General features: G+C 40.1%; 1 protein-coding gene across 1 annotated transcript in view; it reads right to left on the bottom strand.

Moving 5' to 3' along the window:
* LOC140714099 (ras-related protein Rab-8B) overlaps positions 1–14,570 on the bottom strand; it is a 67,181-nt gene extending 52,611 nt beyond the window's left edge. Inside the window, exon 1 of the mRNA XM_073024850.1 lies at positions 14,386–14,570. Within this exon, the coding sequence (XP_072880951.1) occupies positions 14,386–14,509 (124 nt within the window). The 5' untranslated portion in view covers positions 14,510–14,570. The remainder of the gene's footprint in view (positions 1–14,385) is intronic.
* Between the last annotated feature and the right edge of the window lie 7,069 nt (positions 14,571–21,639).

The following is a 21,639-nucleotide window of genomic DNA, read 5'->3' as shown; positions in this document are numbered from 1 at the left end:
CCTTCTGAAAATCCAAGTACACAAATTCCATTGATTCCCCTTTGTCTATCCTGCTTGCTATTTCTTCAAAGAATTCCAACAGATTTGTCAGGCAAGATTTTCCCTTAAGGAAACTATGCCAACTTTGGTTTATTTTATCATGTACCAAGACCACATCCTTAACAATTGACTCCAACAACTTCCCAACCACTGAGGTCAGACCAATTGGCCCATCATTTCCTTTCTTCTGCCTCTCCCTTCTTGAAGAATGAAGTGACATTTGCAATTTTCCAGTCCTCCGGATTCATGCCAGAACTCACTGCTTCTTGAAAGATCATTACTAATGTCTCCACAATCTCTTCAGCCACCTCTTTCAGAAAACTGGAGTGTAAATCATTTGGTCCAGGTGAGACATCTTCCTTCAGATCTTTCAATTTCCCCAAGCGCTTTCTCCTAGGAGATAGCAACTTCAATCACTTCCACCCCAAGGCTCTCAAACTTCTGGCATACTGTTAGTGTCTACATCAGCGAAGATCGATACTTTTTCAGTACATCCACCATTTCCTTGACCCTCACTACCTCGCCAACATCATTTCCTAGCAGTCCGATATCTATTCTCGCCTCTTTTTAATACTTTATATACCTGAAGATACTTTCTGCATCTTCTTTAATATTACTGGCTAGCTTACCTACAAAATCGATCCTTTCTTTGACTTTTTTTTTTAGTCACCTTTTGTTGGTTGTTAGAAGCTTCACAATCCTCTAACTTCCCACTATTTTTTTCTCTACTATATCGCCTCTCTATGGCTTTTATATTGCCTTTGACTTCTCTTGTCAGCCATGGTTGCATCATCCTGCTTTTAGAATACTACATCTTTGGGATGTGCCTTCTGAATTGCTCTCAGAAATGTCAGTCATTGCCGCTCTGCCATCATCCCTGCTAGTGTCCCCTTCCAATCAATTTTGGTCAGCTCCTCTCTCATGCCTCTGAAATTTCCTTTACTCCACTGTAGTACTGATACATCTGATTCAGCTTTTCCTTCTCAAAATGCATGGTGAATTCTATCATATTATGATCACTACCCTAAGAGTTCCTTTACCTTAAGCTCTCTAATCAATTCTCAATCTAGAATAACTGATGCCCTTACGGGCTTAACTACAAGCTGCTCTAAAAAGCCATTTCATGGGCACGCTACAAATCCCCCCTCTTGAGATCCAGCACCAACCTGATTTTCCTCAATCTACCTGCATACTGAAATGCCCATTGTAACATCATCATTTTGACATGCATTTTCTATCTCCTGTTGTAATTTGTAGACCACATCTTTGCTACAGTTTGGAGGTTTGTATATAACTCCTACCAGGGTCATGGTACCCTTGCAGTCTTTTAGCTCTACTCACAACGTCTACACATTCCAATCCCATGTCACCTCTTTCTAATTATTTGATTTTACTTTTTTTTTACTAACTGAGTTACCCCATCCCCTCTGCCTACCTGCCTGGCCTTTTGATACAATGTTTATCCTTGGACATTAAATTCCCAGCTATAATCTTCTTTCAGCCACGATTCAGTAATGCCCACAATGTCAAACATGCCGATCTGTAACTGTGCTACAAGTTCATATACCAGATTCCATATATTGCTTGCATTCAAATATAACACTTCAGTCCTGTATTCATCACTCTTTTCGATTTAGCCTCCCTTTTACATTGCAGCTCATCCCACTGTCAGCAATTTTGAGCTATCATCAGCCTGTCCTTGATAGGAGACTCACTACATCCCACCTGTTTGTAAATCAACTACCTCAGCACTACCACTGGTTCCCATTCCCGTCAGACTGGTTTAAACCCTCCCAAACAACTCTAACAAACCTGCTCGCAAGGATATTGGTCCCCCAGAGTACAACCCATTTGTACAGGTCATATCTTCCCCAGAAGAGATCCCAATGATGTAGAAATCTGAGCCCTTCAGCCATGCAATCATCTGCCAAAAGCTCCTAGTCTTACGCTCACTGCCATGTGGCACAGACAGAAATCCAGAGATTACTACCCTGGAAGTCTTGCTTTTCAGGTTTCTACCTAGCTCCCTAAAATCTCTCTTCAGGACTTCCTCACCTTTTCTACCTACATCATTGGTGCCAATATGGACCAAGACTACTGGCTGCTCACCCTTCCACATTGTGTCCAGGGCATTCTAATCCAAGAGATGTCCTTGAGTCTGGCACCTGGGATGCAATTCATGATCTGGGTGTCTCTATCACATCTACAGAATCTCACCTCTATTCCTCTAAGGAATCTCTCATTACTACTGCAGTCCCCTTCACCTCTTTTCTTTTCTGAACCATAATGCCAAACTCGGTGTGTGAGACCCAGTCGCTGCGGCTCTCCCCAGCAGGTCGTCCCCCTCAATGGTATCCAATGTGGTATACTAAATATGGAGGGGATGCACATAGGGGTCCTCTGTACTGGCTGCCCATTTCCCTTTATTCGCCTGACAGTCACTAGTTTCTTGCTTCCTGCAACCCAAGGGTAACGACCTTTCTGTAGCTCCGATCAATCACTTCCTCAGTCTCCCATATGAGCTGAAGATAATTGAGCTTCAGCACATACCAAAGAAGTGGTTGCAAAGCTATGGGATTGCTTTGAGTTGACAGACTGGGCCATATTCAAGGAATCATCTGTGAATCTGAATGAATACACCACGGTTGTCATTGATTTTATGGAAACTGTCGTAGATCAATGAGACCCCACAAAGTCAGTTTTCCCTAATCAGAAGCCTGGATGAACCATGAGATCTGCAATCTGCTGAGGGCCAGATCAGAAGCATCTCTATTCTGCTACTCAAGAAAGTTACAAGAGGTCCATGTACAATCACTGAAAAGTCATTTCACAGGCGAAGTGGGAATTCTGAACTTGAATCAAGGATGCTCGACAGTTGTGGTAGGGCTTGAATGCTATCAACTCTTCCAAAGTGAAACCAAGCGACATAGGTGACAATAAGGCTTCACTTTCAGATCAGCTCAATACCTTCTGTGCTCCCTTCTACTGTCAAAACATGGAGGAACTATCACAAACTCTCCAGACTCCGATCCCGTGACTTCAGTCTGAGGCTGATGTAAGAGCATCCTTCAGGAAGGTGAACCCACAGATCATCACCTCAGATGGGTACTTGGCAGATTTCTACAGACCTGTGCTGATCAACTGGCTAGAGTGCTCACTGAGATCCTTAACCTCTTGCTTCAGCAGTGTGTGATACGAACTGGCTTTAGTCAGGCTTCAATTATATCAGTATCAAAGAAGAGCGTGGTAACCTGCTTCAATGACTATTGTCCAGGAACATTTACATCCCTGGTGATGAAGTGCTTAGGGGATGGTGAGGAAGCATATCAACTCCTGCCCGATAAATGACTTGAATCAGTTCCAGTTTGCCTATCAGCACAACAGGTTCTTAGCAGATGCTATTTCATTGGTACTTCACTCAACCCTGAAACATCTGGACAGCAAGGGTGAATACATCAGGATGCGCTCTATCAACTATAGCTCGGCATTCAATACTATCCTCCTCCTAAAACTAATCAATAAGCTTCAAAACCTTGGCCTCAATAACTCCTTGTGCAACTGGGTTCTTGATTTTCTCACTTGCTGACCCCATCAGTTTGCATTGGCAACATCTCCGCCATAATCTCCATCAGTGCAGGTGTATAGCACAGGTGTATTCTAAGACCCCTATTCTACTCACTTTACATTTGTGACTATGTGGCTAAGCACAGCTCTAATGCCATATTTGTTTGCTGATGACACCACTACCATAGGAGGGAGACTGAAAATCTGGCTGAGTGGTGCCACAACAACCACCTCTAACTCAATGTCAGCGAGACCAAGGAGCTGATTTTTAACTTCAGGAGCAAGAAACCAATGGTTCATGAGCCATTCCTCTTCAGGGGATCTGAGACAGAGAGGGTCAGCAACTTTAACTTCCTCGATGTTATAATTTCAGAGGGCCTGTCTTGGGCCCAGCACACAAGTGCAGTTACAAAGAAAACATGGCAGCACCTCTATTTCCTCAGGAATCTGCAAAGATTCAGCATGATATCTATAATGTTGACTAACTTCTTTAAATGTGTGGCGGAGCGTATATTTTACTGGCTGCATCATAGCCTGGTATGGAAACACCAATGTCCTTGAACAGAAATTCCTACAATAAGTAATGAGTATTCTATTATGGGTAAAGCCCTCCCCACCATTGAGCATATCTACACAGAGCTCTGTTGCAGGAAAGCAGCATCCATCATCAGGATCCCCACCACCCAGGTCATGCTTTCTTCTCACTGTTGCCCTTAGGAAGAAGGTACAGGAGCTTCAGGACTCACCACCAGGTTCAGGATCAGTTATTACCCCTCAATCATCAAGCTCCTGAAAAAAGGGGATAACTTCATTCATATTAATATATAAATGTATATTCATTCTGGATTGAATGCTATGCATGCCGAAAGAGTTCAGCCCGAAACGTCAACTGCTTTTTTTCCATAGATGCTGCCCGGCCTACTGAGTTCCTCCAGCACTTTGTGTGTGTTGCTTGGATTTCCAGCACCTGCAGGCTTTCTCTTGTTTGTGACGTAATGACCTAGATTTGATTAGGAAGCTTAAGGTAAAGAAACCCTTTGGAGGCAGTGATTATAATACGATAGGATTCACCCTGCAGTTTGAAAAGGAGAAGTTACAGTTGACCAAAGGGAATTCCAGAGGCATGCGAGGGGAGCTGGCCACAGCTGACTAGAGGGGGACACTTGCAGGATGACAGAATAGCAATGCCCCATGTTTCTGGGGTAAATTTGGAAGACACAGGAAAGAAACCTTCCAAACATGAAGTAGTATTCTAATGGGATGATGAGGCAACTATGACTAACAAGGGAAGTCAAAAACAGCTTAAAAATTAAAGAAAGAGCATATAATATGGCAAAAATTAGTGGAAAGGTAGAGGATTAGGAAACTTTTACTAACAGAAGCCAACTGATTTCATGGGTTTCCCCTAGATCTTCCAGTATCCTCCCACAGTCCAAAGATATATCAGGTAGGTTAATTGGTACACTGCCCGGTGATCAGGTTAGGGTTTTGTCAGGGTTTGCTGGGGCAGTGTGGATTGAAGGGTTGGAAGCCTGCGCCATGCCGTATCACTAAATAGACAGATAAATAAAAATTTTTAAATAATTTAATCTTTTAAAAAGTTCTAAAATATATATATTTTTTAGAATTTTTTTTGGGACAAAAGTGGATACCAGACCGCTGGAAAATGACATTGGAGAGGTAGTAATAGAGGATAAAGTAATGGCGGAAGAACTTAAGTACTTTGAGTTAGTCTTCACTACGGAAGACATTAGTAGTATTGCAAAAATGTGAGTGTCAGGGGGCAGAAGTGTATACAGTTATATTACTAGAGAAAAAGGTGCTTAGGAAGCTGAAAAGTCTTAAGGTAGGGAAGTCACCTGAACCAGATGGACTGCACCCCAGGGTTCTGAAAGGAGGCTGAAGAGATTATGGAAGCTTTAGTAATGGTCTTTCAGGAATCACTGGATTCTGTTATTGCTCCTGAAGACTGAAAAATTGCAAATATCACACCATTCTTTAAGAACGGAGGAAGGCAGAAGAAAGGAAATTATAGGCCAGTTAGTCTGACTTCAGTGGCTGGAAAGATATTGGAGTATATTAGTAAGGTTGAGATTTCAGGGGGCTTGGAGGTACAGACAAATAAGCCAAATTCAGCATGGTTTTCTAAAGGGGAAATCTTGCCTGACAGATCTGTTGGAATTCTTTTGAGGAAATAACAGGCAGGATAGACAAAGGAGAGTCAGTAGATATTGTTCATTTGGATTTTCAGAAGGCCTTTGACAAGGTGCCACACTTAACAAGCAAAGTGTCCATGATATTTCAGGAAAGTTCCTAGCATGTATAGAAGATTGGCTGACCATCAGGATGCAAAGGGTGGGTATATTGAATGGCTGGCTGGTGGTGACTAGTTGTATGTTATAGGAGTTAGTATTGGAACCACTTCTTTTAAGTTATATGTCAATCATTTTGATTAACTAATTGATGACTGTGTGGCCAAGTTTTCACATTATATGAAGACAGGTTGGGGGGGGGGCAGGTTTAGGAAGCAGGGTGTCTGCCAAAAGACTTAAGACATATTGGGGGAATGAGCAAATAAAGTGACAGAAGGAATACAGTGCAGAGAAGTGCATGGTCATGTATTCTGGCAGAACTCCAACCACCAATTCCCCCAAAACTATATCATAACCTATCTTTATGTCTAAAATATAACCAGCAATGAAAGACAAATATAATCTATATTTCACATTTTGAACCAGGATGTTATCCATCTCTAAAGTTTAAAAAACACAGTAGATGTTAAAATAGAGGAGAAAGATTTGTGATTAAAATTATTAAAAACGTGTGTGATTACCAAAAATAACTCAATCTACCTGAAAAAACAGATAAATTATTACTGTTGGCATAGAAAACAGAAGAGGTGTGATCTAAAACCCTAAACTGACAGCAGCCACCCTGTCAACTGGTAGAATCAAATCCAATTGTCAGGCAGATGGAAAATCTATTTAGTCTCACTAAGCACTCCATGTAACAAAGGAGCAGGTAAACAAGGTCTCAACTGAAGCTTTAGCAACCTGATGTCTTTCTGAATCACTTAACAGTGACTACAACGTAATGCAGAAGACAAAATTTAGACGTGATTATTTCCAGAGATGTCTGGAGAGAAAAATTAACAGCGATGAAAATATTTGCTTGCCTGGCCTTTACTGACAATAACTGTACTTTCAATATTCAATTTCAGTTTTCCAACACTTGCATGGAGCTTCCTAAAGTCAAAGTTCAATTTATTATCAGAGTATATACATGTCACCACATTCAACAACACTGAGATTCTTTTTCCTGCGGGCATACTCAGCAAATCTATAGAACAGTAACTGTAAACAGGATCGATGAAAGAGCAAGAACATAGAAAACAGTGCAAATATAAATAAGCAGTAATAAATAATGGGAGTATGAAATAACAAGACAAAAAGACCTTAAAGTGAGATAATCAGTTATGGGAACACCTCAATAGATAAATGTAGTTATCCCCTTTTGTTCATGAGCCTGATGATTGAGGCGTAGTAACTCTTGAACCCGGTGGTGAGAGTCCTGAAGCACTTGTACCCTCTACCTGACTGCAGCAGAGAGAAAAGAAGATGACCTGGGTGGTGAGGATCTTTGATGATGGATGCTGATTTTCTATGACAATGTTTCATATTAATGTGCTCAATGGTTGGGAAGGCTTAACTTTGATGTACTGGGCTGTATCCACCATCTTTTGTAGGATTTTCCATTCAAGGCTGCTTCCCATACCAGGCCATAATGCAGCCAGTCAGCACACTTTCCACCACACATCTAGAGAAGCTGGTCAAGGTTTTTGATGACAAGCAATAAAAGACATGCATGAACTGAAAATGCAAACTGAATACCCTTTCACTTGGGTTATATTATGTTAGGGTTTGTGAACATCATTCACAATTTTTGTCTGTTCTACTCCATTCTTGCTTCGGAAGCATCGCTGCATTTAAGCAGTGAAACATGCCAAGATGAAACTGTTGTATAATACCCTTGGGACAAACAATGGAAACATTCTGGACATGAACTAATGGAAGTAGTTTACATTTAAAAAAAATGCTGACTTAATGCAGTGGTAATATTGCAATTTTCTTCCCTTCAACACCTCTCACTACCAGTCTCTCTTTCAACTAGGCTTCTCTATTACAGGGGGAAAGGAGAAAACAAGAAAGGGACCTCATCAGCCAATTAATGCTGGATATCTTGAGCAACACACAAAAAACCATGGAGGAACTTAGCAAGTTATGCAGCATCTTTGTCTTAAAGAAGTGTCTTGGCCTGAAATATAAACTGTTTATTCACCTCTGTGGACGTTGCCCAACTGACAGAGTTCCTCTCGTATTGTTTGTTGTGATATATGCCCTAGACTTCTTCAATCAAACCAAATGCACAGATACCATTTTAACAATTAATATACAACCCCAAATGTTAATTATGGTCAGCATAGTGGTAGAAGAAAGCATTCTCCCTGCTAAGTTTCCTATCTTCTCCACGGTATCTGATGCTAGAGTGATAGTAGCAATCAAATAAGCTTTTACACAGCAAACACACTATATAAAAACATACTTTGTATGTTTGACATAAATTAATGGATACAAAAAAACATGGCACATGTTCAATTATGACTGATTGCAGAGAATTCCAGTTAATGGGACAGCTGCTTATTTGGGACAACCTTTAAAGAAAAAACACAGACCAAGAAAATAACTGGGATTCCCTTTGTTTATTTGTGACACCATGCCAATTAATTGGGACAGGAAACTGTGACTGAAGTTTAAATTTTATTTTTATTTTTAAAAATCGCTTCAGTTACATATGTTTTGAGTTCAAAAAGCAGTGATTTTTGGCACTGATAGTTGGTGAGAAATAAGCACCAAGACAATTCAGAACAGGTTTGCTCAGTGTGTTTTCAAGCATTCAGGCTTGGAGATGCCAGAAAAGACTGGGGAGTGAAAATAAAACTATTTCACCACTTCAACAAGTTAAAGAATAGGAAGAATTTGAAGGTATTGACAATTGTCTTGAATGTTACAATGAAAATAAAGATTTGGAAGATGCAATCATCAAAAGTACTGAATGAAGACAGTCCGTTATCTGCAATGTATCTGCACTAATTTTGTTAATTTACAATTAAAAGAACACAACAGTGTACAATGGATGAATTTCTCTGCCAGTAACTATTAGGAACCAATACAGAATTTTATAGTACTGCAGCGGTATTGGTAATGTTTTAAATTCTTCTGTATTTTATTGAAATACATAATTTGTTACGCAGTTAAATGGTAATTTGACTTTTTTTTAATACTGAACCTTTTTAACTATTTTCATGAAACTCTTGGCAACCACTTAATTGGGTCAAAATGTACTGGTGTCGATGTGTCCCAATTAACTGGAATCAGCTCCACCTCCATGGATATAATTTATGTATAACATTATTTTAATCTGGTGGATGATGGATAGACTTAAATTAGTATAACTTCTCTCAACTTTGAAGTAAATTACAAGCATTTTCTCTGAAATATCGAATACCTTCAATTGCACAGTGATTCATGACTAGGAAAGAACCTTAATCCCGAGGGGTGCTTCAACTTCCCTTAAACCATTAGGAAAATTGTATGGACACCTTGTGCCAATTAATTAACAAAAATCAAAGAAAAGGGGCGATCTTAGAATGACTATCATTTTGGTTCTAAACACTAATTAAAACTATATTAACTATACATCCTAGGATGCACTGGGACACATCACCAATGATGTAAGCTGGGGTCATCAGGTGTTTTGGGTCTCTGAATATCAGACACCCTCGCCCAGGTGACTCTGCCAGGGTTGATCAGGCCCTAGCTTATGTCCCAGCAGCATTGACCCAAGGGTCACAACTCTTGATCCACAGTGATCTGGAGGCTTGCTCAGCCTCTGTGACAGTCTGCATCTTTCTTGAAGAAAAGCCACTTAATGCTTGGCTCAAAGTCTAAAGTAAACTTTTCAAGATTCAACTTGTAAATATCTAGTCTCACAACTGTACAAAGTCTGATGCCTTAATGTCAAGTGCTTGGTACCAATTTCATGTAGGCTGGCCTCAAGTGGCATAACAGATTAGCTTCAGCACAAAACCATGCTTTAGGAACTCAGTGGGTCAGACAACATGTGTAAGGAAATTAACAGTCAATATTTGTTCATCTGGACCAGCTTCATCATTGCGTCTCAACTGAAATTGTGTATATCCATTTCCCACCCTTGATGTTACCTGTCCCACTGAGTTTCTTCAGCATTTCTGTGTTGCTCCAGACTCCAGCATGTGCAGTTTCCCTGTCTCTGTAACAATCATGTTCACTTTCATTGGAGTGAAGATACAAAGTTTCCAGTCCTCATCTCTGCGCCCCTGGTCACCAACTAAGCAGACCTACACTTACAGCTCAAATCACCTATCACAACAGATTTGCACAAAAATGCCAACAAAGGCAATCAATGGTCAAGTTCAGGAACAAGAGACAAGAAAATTTGTTGAAGATATAAAAAAAACCCACATCACTGCAAAAAATGTTGTGGGTTTTCGTATCACAACCCAATGCCAAAGCATAGGCATTCTTTGCCAAAAGTGAATTTATACATTCTTTAAAATTAAAAGGGAATGCTATTACTTTTAAAGAGGAATATTAAAAAAAGATGCAAGCAGTAATTAAGAAATTAACACATTTATACTGTAACTGTGCTAAAGATCCAAAATGGATATAATTTTAATGGAAATATCCATATTACAGTTTACAAATTTAATTACTGGTTTAATTATTTACTATGTTTCACTTCCATGTGTTCAGATGACAAGAAATAAACAGGCATTTTGCTTGATCATGTAGGGTTTCTCTTCAATTATGTAAGAACAGTCTTCTTCATGTGCCTTGCGCGTTACACGCTTGGGTGATCATGGCTCTCCACATCAAACGATCCCTCGCAGCGTCAATGATATCTCACACATTTACATTTGTTAGTTCTTTCACAATTTACTTATATTTTCTTCTTCGCCTTCCTCTTCCGTGTTTCCCAGGCATACGGCCTTGTAAAGTAAGGTATTCTATTTCTCCCTTTCTGATGACATTAAATTAATCCTCTCATTTAATGTTCTCATTAAAGATCTTTTTGTATGGGCATGTTGGAGTACTGTCTCATTAGCTACCCTATCTCTCTATGATACTTTCAGCATTCTTCTAAGAAACCACATTTCTGTTGCTTCTAAGTTTCTTTGGAGTTCTGGTGTTATAGTCCATGTTTCGGAAGCATACAGCAAGGTTGACCAGATGTAACATTTTAGTACAAACAGTACAGAACCAAAATGCAAAAAGCAAATTTAAGATGCAGAAACCAACCAGCAAAACCCGATTCTCTAATTAACTTCTATTGCAGGTGAAAAAACATATTTACCAATTGTTACATCAAATTTGCCAGAGTTTAAACATTTGAACCACATCAAATGTGGTTCAAAAGCCCACAATTCTGGTCTCCATCAAAATACAACAAAAACCAAATAATTAAATAGATACACCACCATTAAGTGAAGCTTAAGTTAAATGTTACAGTTCATAATAACAAAATTGCAGTAATCAATTTGGCTCCAGTATTAATCAAGGCTTCAGAGCACATTTTACAACCGGATTTTCAATTATGTGACTGTCATTTTGTTTTAATTATAATTCTTTCTGAATGGAATTTAATTCCATGATTCACAATGTTTCTTTTTACTTAAAGAACAAATAAGGACATAGCTCTCCACTGTAACTGCACAATCTCAATAAATTCTCATTTCAAATTACTTGAAATTTCAAAAACAATGGTCTTATTACAAACTTTAATCAATCAAACATAAATGGTGACTAAACAGACCATTTCCAATTGTGCAAATCCTACATCATAAATAGGAAGCCCTATAATATTTTCTATTTGCTTCACCACTCAATGAGATCAAGGCTAATCCTTGCCCAGTTTTATCTTCCTCTTCATTCCTTTCATCCCTGGACTAAAAGAACAAAAAAATCTAATGGTCTCAATTTTAAATATAGTCAACAGTCTGAGAATTTTAAACCTTTTTCACAGATCTAAGAAAAAGCTACATCTTAAATGTCAGGGATATTCATGACAATGAGTACAATCTGAAATAGTAAATTAGAATCAAGAAATATATTACCATAATCAGGCTTACTACCACCGACATATGTCATGAAATTTGTTTTGAGGCAGCAGTACAAAGCAACACATAAAAAGTTACAATGAGAAAAAAATAACAGTGCAAAAAGAGAGCAAAAATAGTGAGGTAATGTTCTTGGACCATTCAGAAATCTGGTGGCATAGCGAAAGAAGCTGTTCTTAAAATGTGTGTCTTCAGGGTCCTGGACCTCTTCCCTGAAGGTAGAAATGATAAAATGCCTTGGATGGTGAGGGTCTTAAATGATGGATGCTGCTTTCTTGAGAACAATTATCCTTACCAGTTCAAATGTTATTTTACCTGCAGCAGTTTAGGACAAGGGCAAAAATGGGTCAGAAAATTTCCTATACTACTGACAATTTTGGTTAAGGCCAAACATTTCCTAAAGCCTGCTTTTGCTTTATTCTCATCTTTGCTGAAGTAAACACCAAACAAGGTTTGAGTTCCACTTCCGTTCCATTTACACAGAACTTCTGATCTTAATGCCAGATGCATGAGTTGCAACCTACTTTGACGTGAGAGCTCTGCAAATGCGTGGTTAGGCAACTTTGAGGGTTGAGAAAATGTATACTCTTACATTAAAAGAACTATGGGCAGATATTGTAAACTATTACACTGACATGATACTGCATTACGTTAAGTATAAACAGCAGCCCAGGTAGAGAACTAGCTGATTAGAACAGACTTCCTCTGTAACCTATTTATACAAAACCAAACTCTCTCTGGCATGTTAATGCAAATTAAATTGAATGCAAAATTGAATAGTGAATATAAAAGGCAGTAGGCATCACAATTAGATGTAGAAGCCATGGCTATGTTGCAGCTTGTTTTGTATACCTACCAAATAAAAAATGATTTATCAGTAAAATGGCAGTCAAAGCAATACACTAAATTAATACAAATATGTGAACAATTCAAACTAAATCACTTCAAAAATGCTTTCAACACCAAAAAATATTCCCAACAACTGATGAGAATTTCCCAGTTTGAAATGGACAAAATGCAAATACTTGGGGCCAATACTGAACTATAATTTAATGATAATTGGTAGGATTACTCTGGTTTGAGGCAAGTGCTGGACTACCCACAGGAAGTGTGTATACTTCACATGAGAAAAGCAGAAACTACGGTAATCTACACCTGATAATCATTTGTACTGAAAGTTTGGTTTTGAGATTAACTTTGTAAGAAGTCTCCACAGGTGCTTGAAATATAGAGACCAAAAATAAAACAGATGACATTTGTGTTCAGGATATGGCTCAAACTGAGTTACATTTTTTAAAACAATCAGGAAATTCTATATGGTGGTTTTTGACCTCAAACTTAATTAACTGTTCTCCCACAAACCAAAAAAAAACTACAGATATGGAAATATGACAACAGATGTTGAGAATACTGCAGGGCAATGGAGAGAGCATCTGTAGAATATCGTTAGCAATTTTTATTTGATAAAAGTACTCTACCCATTTCAAAACTCATTCAATTCAGGTTGTAATGCTTAACCTTACAACTTAGCAGTACAATGCCAAACATGTGAGTCTTGAAACACATTTAAAGTTCTAGTAATCTTAGCATATGATCTACAATGGCATTATACTTTTGTCTGGTCAAAGATTCGACACCTTGGTTGAGAGGGCATGTCTATGCCTCACACACCATCTGCACACAACTTTCAAGATGCACTTCCATGATCTGCAGAAGTGGCTATGACTCAGCATAGATCGAGGTGAACAACTTTACCAGCAACATAGAAGAGTACAGCACAAAATTAAGCAATTTGGCTCACAATGTCTGTGACCCAACACAATTCCAAATTCTACAGTACAAGGCCTTCGATTCCCTCCCTGCATTATGATGGATCTGTTCAACAGCTTAAATGACAATTGAATGCACTTCAACTACTAATGTTGGCAGCTCATTATTCCAGGGAACTAAAAAAAAATCCTGCCCTCTATATATTTTTTAAAAGTTTCCCCCGCCCACCAATGCAGTTGGTGCTCTAGTGGGGCTGGCTGTTCCAAAGTCAAAGCCCAAAGACAGTGTAGCAGAGCAAGGACGACTCATGAGATCAAAATACTACTGCGCCCTTCCAGTCATTTAACAGCAACAGATCCCAGGACTACGTTTGCGAGAGCGCAATCATCGCCGATAGAACGGAATAATTGTTGATAACAGGCCCTCAGAATATGAACCGGTAACTGTCGCCCTATGGGAGGCGCCTTGACAGCAGCCAGCCCGCGGGTGGGGGGCCAGGCACGCGAAACAACTTGACAGCAGATCAGGTGGCGGCAGTGGGTCACTGACAATAGCAGACCCCGGTATGGAAAGGGGTGAGGAACTCTACTGGGCCCCGCGGTGGTGGGGGGCTGAGGGAAAGCCTGTCACCAGCAGAGCCCGGGGAAGGATCGAGTGGAAACCGCTATGGTCCCGGAGACATGGGGGATGGGGGAGAAAGAAAAGTGGTCGGAGGTGGGGGGGGAAAAGCAGGGTCTGGTGGGTAGGGTGGGGTGGGGGAAGCCCGGCACCAACAGGCCCAGGCCAGCCTCACTCACCTATTGTGGAGATGAAAGTTGTGTTAAAGGCGTCCTCCGAGAAGCGGAAAAGGAGGCAGGTTTTGCCGACGCCGCTGTCACCGATCAGCAGCAGTTTGAAGAGGTAATCGTACGTCTTCGCCATGTTGGGACGGCTGAACGGGTGGCGGCGGAGGAGGGAGAGTGGTAATGCGAGGGGCGGAACGTCACCAACAGGCTCACAGCTTATTGGCTGATGGCTGACGACTTTGCGCGGATCGATGGGCCCCCCCCAATACTGCCGCAATAGCTGATGGGAATTGTAGTCCTTCTCTGAGGGTGCTCAGTGAACAGTCATTCCGTGGGTAGTTTCGTTTCTCATTATTTTCTATCAGTCTATTGTTATTAAGCGTTGCGAATGGAATTCAACAATTTTAATAATTACGCTATGATGAGCAGGAATGAAAGTGTATTTTTGCTTTGGGAAGGAAAGGCCCAGAGTCCAAATACTAGATGTCAAAAGCTCCTATAGTAGATGTACTCCTTAGATCGATAAAACAAAAAAATGTATACATTGATTTGCCAAAATGAAGATGATTATCTACCAATTTAAGCATTTGATAACATTTAAACGTTTGATAAAAGCAGAGGTAGAGTGGTTCTTGTTTGCCACTTATCTGGCCTATATTGAGCCATCTCTACTTATTGCGTCTAAAGCTCTCCTCCTTACCGTTATACGAGCTTTTATCATCACCTGCAAACTTCTGGAATGTACTGGCAGCCATCTATATTGGCAGCAGTGGCTTTACATCATTCAAAAAGGTGCGGGACATATCTGAAAGGGAAAGGCTGTGGAAGAGGGACTAGCTAGAGAATTCATAGATTTTGTATAAATCATGAATATACACTACAAAAGGAAAGGGTTGAAAAACTGACCCTGTGAAATCTCAAAGGAGCAGCCTTCCAGTTGCAAATGATCTGTTAACCATTACTCTTTGTCCTTATCACTGAAACAGGCTTGGATCCAATTTGCTGCCCTTCCTTGAGGGAACAAACTCTTTTCTACCCCTTTGATTTTTGATACAAGTTTGTTTTTACAATTTACAGCCAGACAACCAGGATCCCTTCATGGAATTACAATCACAGAATTGTTATAGCATGCAAGGATGCCATTCAGTCTGTCAGGCCTGTATTGAATATTGTAAGAGCAATCCAGTTAGCCCTAATAACCTTTCTAAAGGAAAAAAGAATGAAAAGCTGACTGCATTTTGTAAACATTCCACAGATTGATTTTTTCCCCCAAATATTGTGCTGCCTTCTGGTTCTGTGACAATCCATCGTCTACTTTTAATGTCTTCATTTAATACCTACTGCTCACTATTTTTCCGATAAATTGCATATTGCTCTAAGATTTGTATGTTCTGCAGTCTGGTGGATTCTTTACAGAATTACCTGTTTTAAAAATGTCACTGTCCATTAGGTTCTTATACAGCTGTGCCTAATGCTTTGATTACATTTTCCAGCTTCCTGGATCTTTTTTACCACACTGTCTGGTGTGTCCTATACAGTACTGCCTGCTGAATTTTTTATGTAGCAGTGGCTGCAGTTATTTTTATGCTCTGTTGCCTGCTGGTTTATTTATACCTCACTGCTTGCTCTTTCCTTGATTTGCTGCCTCCTATTTTTTATATTCTGCCACCTCCTGGATTTTGTGTTTCAGTACTGTGTGCTGGTTTGTACCTTACTGCTCTTTTTTTTTTAGGTTTCACTGCCTGCTAATTCCAATACTAGGACTTTACACAATTTCCTGCTGGAATTTTGTTTAATACAGAGATACCTGCTTGCTTTTCTATAAATGGATTCCATTTAATTGGGACACATTGGAACCAGCGTGTTTTGTCCTAATTGGCTGAAGTTTCATGGAAATAAAAAACACAAACCCATCATTTAATTAAGTAACAAATTATGTATTTAAATAAAATACAGTACAAATTTGAATATTACCAATACCTGTTTATTACTATAAAGCTGTGTATTAGTTCCTAATAGTTATCGATGGAAGAATTCCTCCAGTGTACGCTGCCGTGCTCTTTCGATTGACTGTAAATGAGCACAATCAGTGCAGACACCTAGTGTAGATAATGGTCTGCCTTCATTCAGTGCTTTCGATGATTGCATCTTCCAAATCTTCATTTTCATTGTAACATTCAAGATGATTGTTGATACCTTCAAATTCTTTGTAGTTCCTAACTTGTTGAAGTAGTGAAATCATTTAATTTTCACTCTGGGTGTTTCTGGCATCTCCAGGCTTAATGCTTAAAACCACGGTGAGTGAAACAGTTCTGAAATGCCTTTCTGCATATTTCTAGCCTACTATCAGTGACAAAAATCACTGCTTTCTGAACACAACCACATGCAACTGATGCTTTTTAAAAACTGTTTGTTCTAAGTATGGTGTAAAGTCTATTGGGCACACAAGTGCACACAATTTATGCTAATTAGAAACTTTTAGACAACAGGCTGCTGTCCCAATTAAGCAGCATAATGTCCCAAATAAATAAAGTGAATCCTGGCAATTTTCTTGATTAGATTTTATTCTTTATGAGATGCTTCAAATAAGCAGCTGCCTCAATTAACCAGAATCTACTGTATTTCAGTGCCTGATCTATTATAGGTTTCTGCCTGCTGGTTTATCTGTACACCCAGCATGCTGTTCCTATATTATAAGCTCTTCACTCCTGGATTTGCCTGTCTTGCATTATACTTTATAACCTGCTCTTATTTAATGCTTCTCTGCTTCCTCTTTTTTGTTCTTCACTGCTGTATGATCTTCTTATATATATGAGGGGTGATTGATAAGTTCGTGGCCTAGGGTAGAAGGAGTTAATTTTAAAAAACCTAGCACATTTATTTTTCGACATAGTCCCCTCCTGCATTTACACACTTAGTCCAGCAGTTGTGGAGCATACGGATCTTGGACCTCCAGAAAGTGTCCACAGCAGGGGTGATTGATTCCATTCCTAAGGTAGAAGGAGATGAGTTATTAACTTCAAACTTTCTGCATAATCACTCAAAGAGCCGAACCGCACGTGCATGTAACGAGAGCTGTATAACTCATCTCCTTCTACCTTAGGCCACAAACTTATCAATCACCAATTTGTGGACACTTTCTTGAGGCCCAAGATCCGTATGCTCCACAGTCGCTGGACTAAGTGTGTAAATGTAGGAAGGGACTATGTTGATAAATAAATGTGCTAGGTTTTCTAAAATTGACTCCTTCTACCTTAGGCCACGAACATATCAATCACTCCTTGTACTTTACAACAGGCCACTGGTTTTCCCTCATACTCTCCTGCCACTGGGCTTTTTAGTTTTGGCCATCTTTTTATTCTTTGCTGATTTTTAGTATTTTTCTATTTGCTGTTAGTACTGTGTTTTGCACCTAGGAGTGCTGTTTCGTTTGGCTGTATTAATGGGTATTCATGTATGGTCGAATGGTAATAAAACTTCAACTTGAACTTGCTGTCTCTTTAATATCTTAATGACTGCTTTTTAAAAATCTTACTCTACTGCTTCCGGGGTTGTTCATCGACTTGGCTGCATGACATTGTTTAAAACTTCACTTGCTGCTCTATCTTCATTATTCCACTATTTGTTGTTCTTTCATACAGAGCTACTAGCTGTTTTACTTTATTCGAGACCTGGATGTTTTTGTTTTGTATTTTTCACTACCAGTTTTATATTGATCTGTCTGCTATAGCTTTTCAATTGGTTGCATGCTTATTATTATACTTTTCGATCACTTTGCACCAATTTTTTTCTAATTGTTTATATTTTCCTGTCAATACAGGTTATATGTGTCCTGTGATGCTGCTGCAAGTTTTACATTGCATATTTCCATATGACAACAAACTTGACTTTGGCTTTGACTTTCTGAGATAATTGCATGCCTTTTTGTTAGACTCTGCCATCTGCTGGTTTTTCTGATGCAGTGCAGAGCCCTCTTATATTTCACTGCCGGCTATCTCCCCTTTCTTTCCAGTCTAGACGAAGGGTGTTGGCCTGAAATGTTGAACGTCCACTTCCCTTCCTAGATGATGCCTGACCTGCCGAGTGCCTTTAGCATTTTTGTGTTGTTTCAGATATCAGTATCTGCAGTCCCTTCTGTCTCCATAGTTCACTGCCTGTCCTTTTTTTTTGTTATATTCTATGTGCTGCACCCAACTAGAATGCTTTTACTCCATCGTCTGCTGTTTCATTCAGAGTTGCCTTTATCTACTCTGCTGCTGGCTACTTTTAATTTAATCGTTTGCACACAGCTGAATATTTATTGATTATTTTTTATACAGTACTGCTTGCTGGTTGTTTTATACTCTATTGCTTGCTTATATTTGAATTACGCATCTTCTACTTTTATCATACAACACTATCTTCTGGTTTTTACACTGTACTGACTGCACTTCGTAAAAACACAATTTTTTTACTTGTGGTTGACTCCTTGTCTTAACATACCTGCATGTTTTATCTGTTGTCAGCTTTCTGGGTGGTTCTTCGATATCTTTACCTCCCCTCCCCCTCAGCTTTCCGCAGGGATTGCTCCCTCCATGATTCCCTTGTCCATTCGGCCCTCCGCACTAATCTCCCTCCTGGCACTTATCCGTGCTACACCTGCCCATTCACCTCCATTCAGGGCCCCAAGCAGTCCTTCACCTGTGAATCCGCTGGGGTCATCTATTGTGTCTGGTGCTCCCGATGCAGCCTCCCCTCCATTTGTGAGACCCGTCGTAAATTGGGGGACTGCTTCATCCTCCAAAAGCAGGAACTTCCTGGTGGCCGAAGATTTTAATTCCAATTCCCATTCCCATTCCAACATGTCAGTCCCTGACCTCCTCTTGTGTTAAGAGGAGGCCATCTTCAAGGTGGAACAGCAACACCTCTTATTCCGTCTGGGCAGCTGCCAACCTGATGATATGAATATCAATTTTTCCTTCTGGTAAAAAATTCCCTTCCCCTCCCCTATTTTTCTATTCCCTACTCTGGCCTCTTACTTCTTCTCAGCCACCTATCACTTCCCCCGGGGCCCCTCCTCCTTCTCTTTCTCCTATGGTCCACTATCAGATTCCTTCCTCTCCAGCCCTTTAACTTTCCTACTTACCTGTCTCCACCTATCACCTTCTATCTATCCTCCCCCACCTTTTTGTTCTGGCATCTTCCCCCTTCCTTTCCAGTCCTGAAGAAGGGTCTCAGCCCAAATCGTGCTGCCTGTCCTGCTGAGTTCCTCCAGCATTTTGTGTGCATTTCTTTCATATGGTGTTGCCTGCTTTTATTTACAGGATAGACTGCTAGTTTCCTGTTCTCAGACAGAACTTAAAAAATTCTTCACCTTTACTCCGTTTTCACCAACCTCTTACTTTTATTGGGCCCATTTCTGATGTGTCTTCCCTTCGTTCACTTTTTCTATTGGAAGAGATGACTAGTGATTAGTATCTGAAAGGACCCCTGGACTGTTCCAACAGTTGACTACCTGCCTTTGCATCATGTTTCCTGGAGGGATCCATTCCCTTCTCTTAGGTTCTCACTCCACATTCTGCAACAGTGTTTCCGAAATATCTTCCTTTCCATCTCCAGCACTATGGATGGGGCTTTCTACCCTCTCTGTTCAGCTTCCTGTGACTTCTTAGCTTCCCATCTAGAGCAAAGAGTTACCCGTAATTTCACCTTCCACTCCACCAGCCTCCACATTTATCCAAACGTACCCCATAACTTCTGCCATGTTCAACACATCATTATCAACCTTCCCTCTCCCCTCCACCTCAACTCCCTGTAGTTATTCAATCCCCACCAACCACTCCCTCCCTCATGCCACCTTCCCATTCATTCTACAGGAGATGCCTATTACTCACCCTCCCATTATCTAGGCACCAAGCATCTCTTCCAGGTGAAGCAGAGAGTCTCTTGCACTTCCTCTAATTTAGTTACTGCGTTTTAAAAAAAACCCTATGAACTCTAGCTTCATAGAGTTGAAACTATGAGGCAACTTCTCCACTGACAAACAATGTGGCCTCCTCTACACTACACTACACTCCTCTACACTGAAGAGACCAAATGCTGATTGGGTGACCACTTTGCAGTTCACTGGTCAACAAGGCTGTCAGCAAGCTTTCAATTGCCCATCATTACAACTTGAATTCTTTATCACTTTTAATACTACTCCAACAAATTTCAGCATTAGATTTGCTCTTGAGGATTATAAAGAAGCCAGAAAAGAACTCAAGAAGGAAGGGGCTGCGAAAAGTCCTTGGCAAGCAGGATCAAAGAAAATCTGAAGGCATTCTATACATACATCAAGAGCAAGGGGATAACTAGGAAGCGGGTAGTAGCACTCAAGGATAAGTGAGGTGGGGAGACATTTGGTTGGATGTAGGGGATGTGGGTGAGGTCCTTAACCAATATTTACCAAGGATAAGGATGTAGAGGATAGGGAAATCAGTGCCAAGTCTATTAATTGTGCTTAGGGCATTTTGAGGAAGAGGTATTGTTGAATATCTTAAATCATTATGGTGGATAAATCTGAATGGATATACCCCAGGTTACTGAAAGATGAGATTGGTGGGGCCTTGACCAAGATCTTCATGCCCTTTGTAGCCACAGGCAAAGTCCTGGAGGACTGGCGCGTAGCTAAATTTTCATTATTCAAGTAGAGAACCTGGAATCCTGGAAACTATAGACTGGCAAATCTCATGTCAGTGGTAGGGAAGTTACTGGAGACTTCTTGGGTATAGGACTTATGAAATTTGGAAAACTATGAAGACCCAGCATGGCATTGTGAGGGGCAAGTCTTGTCTTACTAATTTGTTTAGAAACAGTTATTACCCCTCTACCATCAGGCACTTGAACCAAAGGGGATAACTTCACTCACCCCATCACTTAAATGTTACCACTCTCAATGACTCACTTTCACTGACTCCTCATCTCATGTTCTCGACATTCATTGCTTATTTATTATTTTTTAACTTTCTTTTTGTGTTTGGATAATTTGTTGTCTCTTGCACGTTGGTTATTATTTGTCCATCCTAATTAATGCAGTCTGATTGTGTTTCTTGTGTTTACTATGAATGCCCACCAGAAAATTAATCTCAGGGCTGTATATGCTGACATATACGTACTTTGATAATAAATTTACTTTGAACTTTTTGATGAGGTTATGAGGGAGTTTGTCTACATGGACATTTCACAAGGTCCCTCATGGGAGGCTCGTTCAGAAGATTAAGATAAATGGGATCCATGGTGAATTCA

This window comes from Hemitrygon akajei, chromosome 21 (genome assembly GCF_048418815.1).
Source record: "Hemitrygon akajei chromosome 21, sHemAka1.3, whole genome shotgun sequence".
In the NCBI taxonomy this organism is placed as follows: Eukaryota; Metazoa; Chordata; class Chondrichthyes; order Myliobatiformes; family Dasyatidae; genus Hemitrygon; species Hemitrygon akajei.
Note: the sequence above shows the minus strand (reverse complement) of the source record. Positions and strands in the feature narration are given on the sequence as shown.